The sequence below is a fragment of the Cynocephalus volans genome, chromosome 5 (genome assembly GCF_027409185.1).
Source record: "Cynocephalus volans isolate mCynVol1 chromosome 5, mCynVol1.pri, whole genome shotgun sequence".
Lineage (NCBI taxonomy): Eukaryota > Metazoa > Chordata > Mammalia > Dermoptera > Cynocephalidae > Cynocephalus > Cynocephalus volans.
In genome coordinates, this window is record NC_084464.1 from 100,131,991 (window position 1) to 100,148,420 (window position 16,430).

At 38.1% G+C, this 16,430-nt stretch overlaps 1 protein-coding gene across 7 annotated transcripts in view; it reads left to right on the plus strand.

The window, feature by feature from the left end:
* The first annotated feature begins 7,620 nt into the window (after positions 1-7,620).
* KLHL32 (kelch like family member 32) overlaps positions 7,621-16,430 on the plus strand; it is a 154,314-nt gene continuing 145,504 nt past the window's right edge. For all 7 annotated transcript variants that reach the window (XM_063097563.1, XM_063097568.1, XM_063097567.1 and 4 more), the window contains exons 1-2: positions 7,621-7,643; positions 15,710-15,890. In XM_063097563.1, coding sequence (XP_062953633.1) covers positions 7,621-7,643; positions 15,710-15,890 — 204 coding nt within the window. The remainder of the gene's footprint in view (positions 7,644-15,709; positions 15,891-16,430) is intronic.

The window sequence follows — 16,430 nt, forward strand, 5'->3', positions numbered from 1 at the left end:
ATTAATATGTGTACGTGGCTCCATTTTTTAAAATATTTGTTTTATTTCTGTTTGCAAGCTAGATTTATTTGTTTGTATTTTTAACCATGAAGACTGAAATGTGTGTTACTAGTCTTTTGTGGGCCACTACATGCTTTGGGAAGTACTACAGCCCAACTTTACTCTGTTAAATGAAAAGCACTATATCTGCTGCAGGGGAGGGGAAAACTCATTTTTTCTCTATCCATCTTAGGTTCTCCAGCTGGGACCCTGTAAATTAGACTGGCAAAGACAGATTAACAAGAAAAAAGAAAGCAGAAGTTTATTAACATATGCATCACACATACTCATGGTAGCCCCCAGTGATGCTAACCTAAAGGTGTAATTAGAACTTGGGCTTGTATACCGTGTTAGGCTCAACAAAGGAAAAGGGGTTTGGGGCTTCTGGATGGAGGAGGCAAGTTATGGGAAGGTGACCAGGAAAAGTATGATGAAGAAGAGTTGCTTAGCAAGATTCGTTAGCAGATTTAAGTTGATGTTTTCTCCATTGATAGAGGACTCAGTTGAGTTCTCCTCTTCCTGGTACAAGAGAGAAGAGACCTTTCACAAATGGAAATTTCCTTTATAAATGTAAATTTTTTTTACAAAAGGAAAACTCAAGCCCTGTTTTTAGAGTTTTTCCTGCATCATCTGTTTCTCAATGGCTTTAAGCTTAAAATAATCCATGTGCTTATGAGGCAGAGGCATATTTTAGGGTGGCATATTCTAGTACCCTTCTCTGCCTTGTTCTTTTATTGTTGTTATGCTGCAAAGGAAAATTCTCTCCTTCCTTTCAAAGTTCATTTAGCTGAGCTAAGAAGCTGATGGAAAGATACTTAAAATTTTAACATATATATTCTCAACTATTTTTATGTTTGTTTCTTGTCTTTAACTGGTATTTAGTGAAATTAATAAATTCTCTGTTCACTAAAATAATGTTTTTATTTATTCAGTGGTTGACCATAAAGCTCTTGAGGGCATGCCCAAGGACAGGATCTGCTTGAAAAGAGAGCCCAGAGGAGCCTGACTAGAGTTTGGTCAAGGAAAGAATCTCTGTCATGCCAATGGGCTCAGAGAGTTATAGATGGTCATAGTTAAAAGAGACCTTGAGGGTGATCACTCTCAGTTCACAAAAAAAGAGCCACCTCATGGACTTCTAATTCCACATAACACTCCCCTTAGGGTTAGGGTTAAATGTGGTTGTGTCTCCGATGGTGTGTGAGCAGCACTAAGAGCTGGATGCCTGGAGAGCAACTTTGGCCTTTCTTCATATCTCTGATCCTACTGCTCCACCAAGCTGGTCCAGCTCCAAATCCATTTCTAGATTCTGAGGAGGGGAAAGGCAGGGGACTGGACTGAATCTCCCTGGGTTCAAGGCAAGAATTAAGAGCGTTGGGTTGGGCAGAGCCCGTGGCGCACTCGGGAGAGTGCGGCGCTGGGAGCGCAGCGACGCTCCCGCCACGGGTTCGGATCCTATATAGGAATGGCCGGTGCACTCACTGGCTGAGTGCCGGTCACGAAAAAGACAAAAAAAAAAAAAAAAAAAAAAAAAAAAAAAAGAGCGTTGGGTTAAGAAGGAATCCATATTCCGGGTACAGGAAAATGTGCAAGAAGGTGGGAGGAAGGAAAAATGTCTGTCTGCTGGAGCTTACAAGTAGCCATGCTGTGCACTGTACTTACTGTAAGGGAAAGTTTTAATAAAAACACATGAATTTGCCTACAAATTTTAATTTAAGTTACATATACATAATTTTAATTATACATATAGTAAATAACATGTAGTGAATAGTAAATAATAATAAGCCTTTTTCAGTGGTGATTCGTCCTTAACTTATTTTAACCCACTTTTTTTTTTTTTTTTTTTTTTTAAATTTTATTTTGTCGATATACATTGTAGCTGATTAATGCTCCCCATCACCAAAACCTCCCTCCCTTCTCCCTCCCCCCCTCCCCCCCAACAATGTCCTTTCTGTTTGTTTGTTGTATCAACTTCAAATAATTGTGGTTGTTATATCTTCTTACCCCCCCCCCGTTTGTGTGTGTATGTGTGTATGTGTGTGTGTGAATTTATATATTAATTTTTAGCTCCCTCCAATAAGTGAGAACATGTGGTATTTCTCTTTCTGTGCCTGACTTGTTTCACTTAATATAATTCTCTCGAGGTCCATCCATGTTGTTGCAAATGGCAGTATTTCATTCGTTTTTATAGCTGAGTAGTATTCCATGGTGTAGATGTACCACATTTTCCGTATCCACTCATCTGATGATGGGCATTTGGGCTGGTTCCAACTCTTGGCTATTGTAAAGAGTGCTGCGATGAACATTGGGGAACAGGTATACCTTCGACTTGATGATTTCCATTTCTCTGGGTATATTCCCAACGATGGGATGGCTGGGTCGTATGGTAGATCTATTTGCAATTGTTTAAGGAACCTCCATACCATTTTCCATAGAGGCTGCACCATTTTGCAGTCCCACCAACAATGTATGAGAGTTCCTTTTTCTCCGCAGCCTCGCCAGCATTTATCGTTCATAGTCTTTTGGATTTTAGCCATCCTAACTGGGGTTAGATGGTATCTCAATGTGGTTTTGATTTGCATTTCCCGGATGCTGAGTGATGTTGAGCATTTTTTCATATGTCTGTTGGCCATTTGGATATCTTCCTTAGAGAAATGCCTACTTAGCTCTTTTGCCCATTTTTTAATTGGGTTGCTTGTTTTCTTCTTGTAAAGTTGTTTGAGTTCCTTATATATTCTGGATATTAATCCTTTGTCAGATGTATATTTTGCAAATATTTTCTCCCACTCTGTTGGTTGTCTTTTAACTCTTTTAATTGTTTCTTTTGCTGTGCAGAAGCTTTTTAGTTTGATATAATCCCATTTGTTTATTTTTCCTTTGGTTGCCCGTGCTTTTGGGGTCGTATTCATGAAGTCTGTGCCCAGTCCTATTTCCTGAAGTGTTTCCCCTATGTTTTCTTTAAGAAGTTTTATTGTCTCAGGGTGTATATTTAAATCCTTAATCCATTTTGAGTTGATTTTAGTATATGGTGAGAGGTATGGATCTAGTTTCATTCTCCTGCATAACGATATCCAGTTATCCCAGCACCACTTGCTGAAGAGGCAGTCCCTTCCCCAGTGAATAGGCTTGGTGCCTTTGTCAAAGATCAGATGGCAGTAAGTGTGAGGGTTGATTTCTGGATTCTCTATTCTATTCCATTGGTCAGTGTGTCTGTTTTTATGCCAGTACCATACTGTTTTGGTTATTATAGCTTTGTAGTATAGCTTAACGTCAGGTAGTGTTATGCCTCCAGCTTTATTTTTTTTGCTGAGCATTGCTTTGGCTATTCGTGGTCTTTTATTGTTCCATATAAATGTCTGAATAGTTTTTTCCATTTCTGAGAAAAATGTCTTTGGAATTTTGATGGGGATTGCATTGAATTTGTATATCACTTTGGGTAGTATGGACATTTTCACTATGTTGATTCTTCCAATCCAAGAGCATGGGATATCTTTCCATCTTCTTGTATCCTCTCTAATTTCTCTCAGCAGTGGTTTGTAGTTCTCATTATAGAGATTTTTCACCTCCTTGGTTAACTCAATTCCTAAGTATTTTATTTTTTTGGTGGCTATTGTAAATGGGCAGGCTTTCTTGATTTCTCCTTCTGCATGTTCACTATTGGAGAAAAGAAATGCTACTGATTTTTGTGTGTTGATTTTGTATCCTGCTACTGTGCTGAAATCATTTATCAATTCCAACAGTTTTTTTGTAGAGGTTTTAGGCTGTTCGATATATAGGATCATGTCATCTGCAAACAGGGACAGTTTGACTTCATCTTTTCCAATCTGGATGCCCTTTATTTCCTTCTCTTCTCTGATTGCTCTGGCTAGTACTTCCAACACTATGTTGAATAGGAGTGGTGAGAGTGGGCATCCTTGTCTAGTGCCTGTTCTTAAAGGAAAAGCTTTCAGCTTTTCCCCATTCAGGATGATATTGGCAGTGGGTTTGGCATATATGGCTTTAATTATGTTGAGATACTTTCCCTCTATTCCTAACTTATAGAGGGTCTTTGTCATGAATGAGTGCTGAACTTTATCAAATGCTTTTTCAGCATCTATAGAGATGATCATATGGTCCTTGTGTTTGAGTTTATTAATATGGTGTATCACATTTATTGATTTGCGTATGTTGAACCAACCTTGCATCCCTGGGATGAATCCCACTTGATCGTGATGAATAATTTTTCGTATGTGTTGCTGTATTCTGTTTGCTAGTATTTTAGTGAGGATTTTTGCATCTATATTCATCAAGGATATCGGCCTGTAGTTTTCTTTTTTGGTTATATCTTTACCTGGTTTTGGTATCAGGATGATGTTTGCTTCATAGAATGAGTTTGGGAGATTTGCGTCCGTTTCAATCTTTTGGAATAGTTTGTAAAGAATCGGTGTCAATTCCTCTTTGAATGTTTGGTAAAATTCTGCTGTGAATCCATCTGGTCCTGGGCTTTTCTTTGTTGGGAGCCTTCTGATAACAGCTTCAATCTCCTTTATTGTTATTGGTCTGTTCAAATTTTCTACGTCTTCACGGTTCAGTTTTGGGAGCTTGTGTGTGTCCAGAAATTTATCCATTTCCTCCAGATTTTCAAATTTGTTGGCGTATAGTTGTTTATAGTAGTCTCGAATGATTCCTTGTATTTCAGATGAATCAGTTGTAATATCGCCTTTTTCATTTCTAATTTTTGTTATTTGAGTCTTCTCTCTTCTTTTTTTTGTTAGCCATGCTAATGGTTTGTCAATTTTATTTATCTTTTCAAAAAACCAACTTTTTGATTCGTTGATCTTTTGAATTGTTTTTTGGTTTTCAATTTCATTCAGTTCTGCTCTGATCTTAATGATTTCTTTCCGTCTGCTAACTTTAGGATTGGATTGTTCTTGTTTTTCTAGTTCTTTAAGGTGAAGTGTTAGGTTGTTCACTTGCCATCTTTCCATTCTTCTGAAGTGAGCATTTAATGCAATAAATTTTCCCCTCAATACTGCTTTTGCAGTATCCCACAGGTTTTGGTATGATGTATCATTGTTTTCATTAGTTTCAATAAACTTTTTGATTTCCTGCTTGATTTCTTCTTGGACCCATATGTCATTAAGTAGAATGCTGTTTAATTTCCATGTGTTTGTATAGTTTCCAGAGTTTTGTTTGTTATTAATTTCTAGTTTTAATCCATTGTGGTCTGAGAAGATACATGGGATAATTCCAATTTTTTTGAATTTATTGAGACTTGATTTGTGACCTAATATGTGATCTATCCTGGAGAATGATCCATGTGCTGATGAGAAGAATGAATATTCTGAGGTTGTTGGGTGGAATGTTCTGTAGATATCTGCCAATTCCAATTGGTCTAGAGTCTTGTTTAGATCTTGTGTTTCTCTACTGATTCTTTGCCTAGATGATCTGTCTAATATTGACAGTGGAGTGTTCAGGTCCCCTGCTATTATGGTATTAGTGTCTATTTCCTTCTTTAGGTCTAATAGAGTTTGTTTTATAAATCTGGCTGCTCCAACATTGGGTGCGTACATATTTATGATTGTTATGTCTTCTTGATGGATCAGTCCTTTTATCATTAAGTAGTGTCCCTCATTGTCTCTTTTTATGGTTTTTAGTTTAAAGTCTATTTTGTCAGATATAAGAATAGCCACTCCAGCTCGTTTTTCTTTTCTGTTTGCATGGTAAATCTTTTTCCATCCTTTCACTCTTAGTCTGTGTGAATCTTTATGGGTGAGGTGGGTCTCTTGTAGGCAGCATATAGTTGTTAACCCACTTTTAAAATGGCATCCTTCACTAAACTTTGTAGAATGTACAGATAGAAGATTATAATTAAATAATTTCAGAGAAGTGAGGTGGTCTCCACACAGTAAGTGTCTGTTGAAGGGGATTTAATTTATCTTATGATTTTTAGTGATCATGTTTGAAATGTCTGAAAAATATCAAATTAGCTGTGTCCTTTAATTTTGGATTATTTTAATTTTTAGGATCTTGTTCTCCATTTGCCTGATTGTTAGGAATGTTTTGAAAATATTTGACTTTCTAAAACATTAAGGTTTTTCACCTCCCTATAATAGTAAAAATTCTTTGCAATTTTAAAGTGCAAGTGTCCACGTCTGTTAGTGTTTGTGTTAGGCTATAAGAGCCTAGAGTTAATAACTCAGATTCTGAAAGGAAACCATAGCAATGATAGGTTGCTAAGCAAGTCTCTTAGCCAATTAAACAATGCACCTTGAATTATTCTGACTGCTAGTGCTGCCTGGTCATAACAGAGCAATTAAAAATGCCACTTACTTTTAGGTTTGTCAAAACTTAAATTAGGAATAAATGAAAGTATAGACATCATATGTTTGGTAATTAAAAAAACAAAACAAGAAATAAAAATATATTGTATGAAAAATATTCTAAACAACTTAATATCTGATAACAATGGAATACTTAACAAATTATGATACACTACATGAAGTATTATACAATCGTACCAATTGAGGGTTTGTATACAATATAACAACTACTATATTTTAGTCAGATTGCAAATCATAGCTTAACATATGTCTTTCATAGGCATTTTTACTCTGTATCAAAATAAAATTGAGACAGAAGGAAGCCTGTTTAGCTTATCCAGATTGTAATTAATTTTGCCACTTGAGTGTATTAGAAAATGGGAGCCAGATCCCCTAATGAGCGTTGTAAAGGATACTCATGGACAAGGTCCCAGACTCTTTAAATAATTTATTTTTCTGTTTAGAGTTAACATCAATGATTAAAAACACAGGCGGGGTTGGGGGTGGGGACTAAGTGGGTAAATATACTGTATAGCCAAGGAGCAATTTCAAGCCTGACAATTGCATCCTATTAGATATTTCAATTATGCTAATCCTGAAGCTTCCATAAGAATCCATTTTTCACTTTCTACTAATTCTCATCCTCTCCATATGTTATTTTTTCCCATCTAGTTTTCAGAAATTGGCTCCTGGAATAGAAAATCATATTTCTGTAGACAGTTAGCCAAGAGATACTTGATTTTGACTTAATTTAACTAATCATGTTTGGAAGGAAAGTAAAATCTCTGTAAAGGACAAGTCAACTAATATTTATAGTTTAGACCATTGTAGCTTTATAAAATCTTAATTTTTCCCTTGGTCCATCTGTTGTTTTCATTTTTACTTAAACCTTTTATTAGCTATTATTGATTCTCAAACATATCTTACTTCCCTGTCTCTGAAGCTCCAATAATGTGAAAAAAACTTAAAAACTTAAAAACTTTCAAGACCATTCCTTGTTAAAAGAGCACTGTTTCATAAGGTTATATATCAACAATAAAACTTTCCAAGGGATTCTAGGTGTATATAATATGTGTATATTTATATACACACACACACATCTATACACACATATGTATATCTCCTTGGGATTCTAAAGCTCTTAGCATCATGAAGACCCAGAATGTGCTTTTCTGCACTTAGCTCAGTATACTCTTTTTTCTTGTCTTTTTATTCAGCTGGAATGCTTGCTGATTCCTCTGCAAACTTCTAAGACTGAGACCCTGAGGAAACTACTTGGAGAATGCCATCTGAACGCTGCCTCAGGTACACCTTGTAGGATACGTCCTTGCTTTGTGTAGTGAGCCCTGAAATAGTCACACTGCACATTCCAAGAATGAGCACTGAACAAGGGCTCAACGCATATTTGAAGGAATATACAAACCAGCCAGAGCTTTTCTGAATTTAGTACGGTGGCACAAGGACTAACTACTGTGACCTAGTTATTGGTCAGACCTAGATATGTTTCCTGATTCTTTGAATGATACTACTTTTTATCTTTTTCTTATTTAGGATGCTAACCTCCCTTGACCAAAAGGTGTACTACTATAAATGTATATGATTTTTAAAAAAGAATCAGAAAACTATACATATATATATGCATATTGTCCCCTGTAAAGCAATCACTTTGGGGAGTGCAATGCTTATTGTCAAAATGCTCATACCATTTTCTTTTAATAATTAATTTATTTAGCATATATTTATTGGGCAAGCATTCTGCTTGGTGCAGAGAATCCAGCTACGCATAAAACAGATAAGGTTTTTGTCCTCCTAAAATGTGTGTTCTATAGAGGAAACAGACAGTAACAATGCAAATATGATTATGAAAAGTGCTCTGAAGGAAAAGTAGAGGATATACAGTAAGGAAATGCCTTCCTGCAGAAGTGCTCTATAACCTGAGATCTGAAGGATGGGGTGACCCAGGAAAATGCCCTGAGGCAGGAGGGAGTTTGGCACATTCCAAAAACGGAGAGGCAGCCAATTAGAAAGAGCATGGCATTCATTTGAGTATTCTCACTGGAGACGAATCTCCATCATCCTCTGAGGAAACAGTCAGATGACCTTCAGAGCAAAGAATAAGAGAGGTGATAAGCCTGGGGAATACATTTTTTTATGTTAAGCATTGGGCATGTCTATCAAATAATGAGACTAGCTTTCTTCGATGACTCCGAAGCTATTAGAGATGACTAGTTCCAAAAACGTGTTCAGAGATGGTGGCATTACTATAGCAGGTGTAATGTCTCTGCACTCTCATGTGAGTCTGTTGCTCTTGATCAGAGATTCTCAGTGGAGGGTGATTCTGCCACCAGAGTACATTGTGCAATGTCTAGCAACATTCTGGCTGTTATTGGGAGTAGGGGTACAATTGGCATCTACTGGGTAAAGTCCAGGAATCCTATAAACATTTTACAATAGATAGGACAGCCTCCCACAGCAAAAAACCATCTAGCCCAGAATGTCAACAGTACTGAGGCTTAGAAACCCTGCTCTAGATCTAGCATCCAGCCAGTGATGCAGCACATAGAGACACAGGTCTGCCACACCCCAGCTAAGGGAGTTATTTCTGGCTACTGGGATCAGTATGCATTCTCAAAATGATTTTTTACTTTAAGTCTGCCATCCTTGTTTTTAATTAATCAGCTCCCATCCCACTGTCACCTGTCCTCCACAGTGCTCTCATCTCTATAATGGTCTCTCCTTCTTTGCTTTGATCTAGAGTCTTTCCTTCTCCACCTCCCGGATGCTTCCTCTGTGCCACGTGAAACAGTCATGGCATGACCATGTGCTCTCCTGCATCATCTCCCTCATCCTGAAAAGCTCTGCCCACCTTTGCCTTCGCTGAGACTGTCCTCCCCTGAGGGCCACTTCTCCTGAAGTCCTCTCAAGGAGTGGCTTTATTATTTCCTCACATCTCGTGTTTCAGGCAGGGGTAGAAAGATAGTTGTCACCCTGGGACATAGTTTTGCTTCTAGGTCATTACTTCTCAAACTGGTTGTTCGAGAAAGCCAGCAAAGACATGCTCTTCTGAATGTGGCTCTTCGTCTCTCTCCTCTTTCTAACTGTGGCCAGGGTCATTTCCTGTCATTCACTGAGCACTTTGGCACCTGGCTTGCAGTCTTCCTCCCACAAAAACCCTTTACAACCTCCCATGGCCCTCAGTGGCAGCATGGAGGATCTGTCCAGCTTTGAGGCCCTTGGACCCTCAACCTGCTTTTCTTCAAAGACCTTCTTCTCCCTGCACTCAGCCACCCACTCCAGTGGTCCACTTTGGACCCTGTCATCCCCAGTAACTGCTCAATTTCTGAAATCACTACATCTTTATTCTATAGAATAAATCAATACTTTATTCTAACCATGGCCTCCTCTCCTTCTAGCTTGTCAATTTACCTACCCTCACTCTGGCTGTACTTTGACCCCATTACAATGTCCCATCTACTGGCCTTGCTACTTTCTACCAACCTATCAACCCTTTCTTTCCCTCACTTCCCTTCTTAACCAGTTTATATTGTCACTCTTGCTGAATCCTTAATTTCTCTTGTTTTCTGTATTTTTGATGTATTTGCCTGAGAACACCCCAATTTAGATGAACTCGACTATCCATATTTCCATGCCTATATTTTCTAGTAGAGATCCAACAAGCCAAAAACTGCTCAGTTTATTATGTATTTCTGGTCCACTTATTCCCTGCTACTCAAGGGGCAGTTTGTTCCCCACAGTTAAGCACAGCCCTGCTTCTGTGCTTTGAACCGCATTCTTCTCAGCAAGTTTTGACTGTTGGCTGTCTCTCAACTGTGTTCTTGGGACACAGTTGTGCTTCTGTTACCCCCTGTATGCAGATGAGTCACAGATTTACACCTCTAGCCAAAATTTCTTTCTTAGCTCCAGATCCATGAATCAAACTACATACTTTTGCAATTGGGTGTCTTAAAGACAACACAAACTTAACATATCCCAAACCAAATTCATCATCTTCCTCTTTTGGAATTCTGATCCTCTTCCACTGGTGCCCGCTTCTGGAAATATCATGTTGTATAAGCCAGAAATGTAGGCATCCTCCTGGTGACCTCCTTCCCACCCACCTCCATATCTAATCCATCACCAAGGCCTGTAGATTTCCCCTTTAAATAGCTTCAAACCCACTCACCTCTCTGAAACTCTATCCCTGTGCTCCAGTCCAAGTCCTAAATCCATCACTCACCTGAACTACATTCACAGTCTAGGTCTGCTCTAGTCTGGCTCCCAGTCTCCCTGACTGCTGTTGGTGCTGCAGCCTGAGTGACCTTTTCTGTGACTTCCTATTGCCCTTAAGATAACCTGGCCCAGAAGTCCTGCAGGAGTGGGTTCCAGCCTCAGTTGCTCAGGCCTCACCTGCACCATGCTGTCCCTTGTCCTCAGGGTTCCAGTCATTAATGTTCTATAGGTACTGTGCAAGGGCCGTGCTCCCTCCTGCCAGAGGGTCATAGCCTTTGCTGTTCTCCTGCTTGGAAAACCCTCTTTCCTCTTTTTACCAGGGTAATTTGTTCTCATCCTTTTGCCTGCAGCTCGAGTATTACTTCTTCAGGGAGGCTAGATTATTTGGTTAATGTGTAACTGCCCCGCTAAACTGAATGTTTCATGAGGGCTGCTACCACCTATGGTTTGTTCCCCATTTTCTCCCCCGTTCCTAGCACAGTACCTGACCCGGGCTGAGTAAATATTTACGTTGTGAACAAATGAGGGAAGGGTGAAAAAAACTATTGATTTATAATTAAGGTCCTTTATGCACAGTCTTTATTATTTCTTAATTATTCTTTAAGGATATTGTATCTCTGCTTGTTAGTATTACCATTGCTATTAATTGTTAGCATTCATTTTAAAGCATTTATAAGTTATAAAGTGTTCTATAAAAAAATCAAAGTAAGTTCCATTATAGGATCTTTTTCTAACAGCCTGTCCACTTAAATAAATAGAATTCTTTTAGTATTAATGTATTTAGGTTGTATAAAAATATTTGCACTGTGTAATTGAAGTCATTAGGTCACTTACTTGACAGTTCATCAACAGACTAAATTGAGATAATTATGCATAATTCTATTGCTATCAGATTTTTTTGTCTAGTCTTTTTCTTTCTGCGTCATCTATTAAAGAAGTGAGGATCTTTATATTACTTGACTGTTTTTGATATGTAAGTATGTAACAGTTTATTTGTAGCCTTACTTGAAAACTACTTGTCTGTTGTTTTCACATACCTAAGTAGTAGGTAAACACTGATGTAGAAATAGACTTGACTTTTTAAAAAAACATAGCTTTTTAAAAATTTACATCTAAAAAACTGACTGGACTCAGTCAAAATTTGTTCTAAGAAAATGAGACCTTGTGGGATTTCTGTGATTAAAAATGTTAACTCTACAAACTCAAAGTAGTGATTTGTACTAAAGCAGTGATGCACTGTGAGTGGGACATATAATGTTATGAACATCATGCTCTGCGTTTGATTTATTAGTTTTTGTGATCCATTCCAGAATGAAAGTTAAAGTTTGGATGTCATGGATAGTCCTGTTCCCTGAGACCTCATTTATTTCTGTCCTCGGCTGCTGGATTCTGAAGTACTGCTTATCAAATGGTTACTCCCTGGCACTTCTAAAAAGCAATCTGCTGCCCAGGGATCCTGGGGCTTCCCACTGTCACTTCAGGGCCTCAGTAGGAACAGCAGTCCTCATTGGTAGCCTGACTCGGTTCACCTGAAGTCCTTATAGAGTTCAGGTGGAAAGAAATAGAAGGACATATCCTTCTGGGAACTTGTAGACTGCCCAATAGAACTGTAATGGGAAGCTTATATATAATTTAAAATTCAAAATAACTATATTTTTAAAAAAGGTAAAAAGAAGCAGGTAAAATTAATTTTAACGATATATTTTATTTAACTGAATATACCTAAAATACTATAATGGAATCACTTAACTAATGTCAAAAGATTCATAAGATATTTTGCATTTTTTAATGTTGTCTTTGACATCTAGTGTGCATTTTACACTCACAGCACGTCTCAATTTGTACTAGCCACACTTCATGCATTCAATAGCCACACGTGGCTAGTGGCTACTGTGTTGGGCAGGGCAGTTTAGGGGATCCTTCAGGAAAAGGTTATTGGGGTTGCACTGGGGAAACCAGGACACCCTCTGCACTCATCTGTGAATTTTGAGGTGGCAGGACTGCTTCCATGTCAATTTTTAGAAAGACTCTCAAGTATGTATTCCCTTGAGAAATATAGCTCCTGCTTTATGTCTTTTTCCAGTACTTTAGAAAGTTTTAGGATATGCTTTATCTTTCTTTTTCTTTTTTTTTTCTCAAATAATGGAGGGACATTGCTGTAAGTTGGGAGGTTTAGTTTGCTAATTCGATATATGTCATAGATGCCGAGGAAGCTGTTTGCAAGCATGTGGCTGCTCCCCATCTTAATTTAGATATAGAGCATTATAGCCTTTGATTCATCCCCTCCCTGGTTTATGATTATTTACTTGGTAAAATGGGCCTGTTGCCTTCCTGCTGTGTACTGTGGCCACGTGTGCCTTAACATTTAGAGTGTTGAGGTCTTCAGCAGATTTATATCTGGGAGTTGAGTGGGAAGTTACTTTCAGAGTACAGTAATGATTTGTTGATTAATAGGCCTTTATTTCTTGCCAAATGTTGGCGTATTTGTTTCTGCTTTCAAGGATTCCTAACATATTGGTTCCAAAATATTTGGGATCTTGTGCCAAGTGTTGTCTTAAATATTTAGCATGTTGTTTTCTTTAAGCTTGAATATTGCAAGCCCAGCTGACTGATCCTGTGAAATTGTGCAGCATCACTATTGTTTCAAAGCTAAGCCCTTTATTCTTTGCCAAATTTCAGTTTACAGCTGCTCTTTACCTAGCAAGATTTATTCACTCTCAATAGATATCTGAAATGCAAATACTGATTCAGTCTTAATAATAAGGACATGAATTGTGGCACTATATTTGGAAAATGAGTAAGGAAACATTTTAAGGCAGTTATTTTAATATATTCTGTTCCACTACAAACTAGATTTCAAAATACATTTATTTAACATTTAAAGTGATATAAAATGGGAGAAAAGAAGTTAAAAAAGTTTCAAATACATTTTCTAAGGTTATAATAATTAAAATCTATTTTCTATCCCAATGCTTTTAGTCATAGTATGAAGATGTGTTTGAAACATGATTTCAAGCATTTCCTATAGCTATCTCATGTTATTATGTTCATGTATGTTATTTTAAAAGGCTGACTTTGAGATTAATTATATGTAATATAAATATGAGTATAAAATTAGTGAGAAGATTTGTGTTTTTTTTTTTTTTTTACCCCTCAAGCATGGATTTTTGAGATCTTCTTTATAGAGTATCGTTTTTTTGTTTTGTTTTGTTTTTAAGCAGGAGGAACAGTGACATTATTGTGTTCTTGGTGATATGTTCTCAAAATGCTTGATCTTAGACCTTCAGTTTTCTTATCTGTAAAATAGGGATAATAATAGTACCTGCCTTATAGGGTTGTTATGAAGATTGAGTGAATTAATAATTGTAAATCACTAAGAATAGTTTATGGAACATAGTAAGCACTATAAGTTTGTTTAATATATAAAAATGTTCATTCATTTAAGAAATATTTTTCAAATTCTATTCTAACATTTTACTTAACTGATATATAGAAACATAATATCTGAAAAAAGAAGAAATGTAATATCTGTGTTACTATTCAATTTCCTCATTTCTTTAGTTGAGTGATGCTAATTAATCTCCATTCTAAGCTTTGCATAGAAATTTATAAAAAATTGTTTATGCCTCTGAATGCAGTTTCCAATTACTGATTTCAAAATTCTGCCTATAGCTGGAGCCACTAAATGAATATTCAGTGACAGTAACCATTTCAAAACTCACTGCTGCATTTCTACTGAAAATAATCCTCTCACCATCCCACAAGAACTTCCTATATCATCACCTTCTGTCAAGTTTTTTTCCTTTCCGTATGTCCAATAAAGCTTACTTACTGCACTCTGGCATTTCATTGATAGCATTTGGTTAATTTTAAGGTGGTGATTTGTGCTTAACTGTAATTTACTGGACAACTGGCACCACAGGCTGGGCAGAGCCCTGTCGAATAAACCAACTATGAAGACTAGGCTGGTAGAGACCCTCTGGCTCTCCTAAGCAGCTCTTTCACACTCGAGGGAGGGATTGGATGCAGGAATTATCAGTACGGGAGAGACCATGCTCAGTCACTCCTACTGTACCTTTACTGATCTTTGAGAGGAATCTGCTGGCTAGAAACAGGACTTGATCTCCCTCGTTCTTGTTCTGGGAGTGACTTATTACTGATATGTGTCACTATCTTAGTCCAATACCAGTTCTGAGATCTTAGAGCACTGTGAAAATTTTCACTGACCTAAACTGGAATTTTCCATAGCTATCAATTCAGTTTGCATTTTGTGTTTATGGCATTCTACATTATTTTAGGAGGATCTGGAGTTTCACCTAGGAGTGTTGAAAAGACATAAGGGTAAATGTTTTAGGATGGGGTAGAGTGTAAATGGGTAAGTTTCACAATGGATAAGTTTAGCAATCTCACAAAATAGAAAGAAAAATAAAATTGTGTAATCATTCATAAATTTAGTACAACAATCACACATAGACATTGAAGGCTGATAATATAGATTTTACTTTTAGCTTAATTTTTTTTTTTTAAATTTACAGTGGCATTTCTTTCCATGTTATTATGGTGCATAATTTTCCAAGCTTAATAATAAGCTGCCATGGTTTAATTGCCTTTTACACAAAATGGTCGCCTGCAGCTCTTTTTTTCTCTAACCAACATTTGCTCAGTTTTCTCATATGTATTAATGGAGTATTGTGTCCTGTGGGGAGACATGGTAAGGTACAAAGCTGAAGAAGGAATCGGAGAGTTGGGGAGGGGGGGTCACAGAGTTAGAAGACTCACACACACATACACACATCCAGAGAAAGTTCTGGACTGAGAGATGTACACGCACGGAGGGGAGAGAGGTGCAGAATCAGAGGCTTGCAGGTCCACAGACAGGGGCCAATACGCAGATGCAGATGGACTCTTACAAACACAAATTCAGAGAAGCGCGAGTAGGAGAGAGGGGGAGCCCCTGTGGGGACAAGGAGGAAAGAGAATCGGAGAAAAGGAGAGCAAGAGAATGGTGGAAAGGGAGAAGGTGGGAGAGCGTGCAGTGCCCTGGAATCCGCGTTCCCTCCGCGGATTGAAGGAGCGAGAGAGCTCCGAGGCAGGAGGACTGGGGAAAGGAGGGACGTTGACTTGGTTACTCTCCTTTGTAGTATTCAAGAAATGCTGACAGGCCAGAGGCTCTGCCACTCCGAATCTCACAATGATAGCGTCCTGGCAGCCCTGAACCAGCAGAGAAGTGACGGGATCCTCTGCGATGTCACCCTGATTGCTGAGGAACAGAAATTCCATGCTCACAAGGCAGTCCTAGCAGCATGCAGCGACTATTTCCGGGTAAGTTGAGGTAGTTTGTTTGTTTGTTTGTTTCTTTTAAGATATCAATAAATAGAGGATGCCGATGTTTCTTGAACTGACACTCAACCACGAGCCAATTGGATGACAATCCCCAGAATTCTGAGTGTTGGGGGCCTGTGTTCTTTCTTGGGCAGAATGAGAACTGGGACTCTGTTGGGGTCTTCCCTGGGCTGGACATCTGGATGTCCCTCCAGTGGAGAGCAAACTTCCCATTTGCATCTGAGCCAAGGGACATTTGGCACTTCACCACCATAAGAAAATGTGGCATTGCAGTACTCCATACAGGGGTATATGCTGGGAAGGTGTGTTTCTGGATCCAGGATCAGAAGAATAATCTGTAAAACAATTTGTTAAAGTACTAAAACTCCCTATATATGTGTAGTGTTTCTGATTTTTTAGTTCTGTACATGTTCTTAATGCTTTCTAATTATTTGCTCCGGGGTCAGAGATGCTATTGGCCTAATGGACCTTTATGATTGACACATGTGGCTGAAGAAGATACATTGTCTTGCTTAGTAG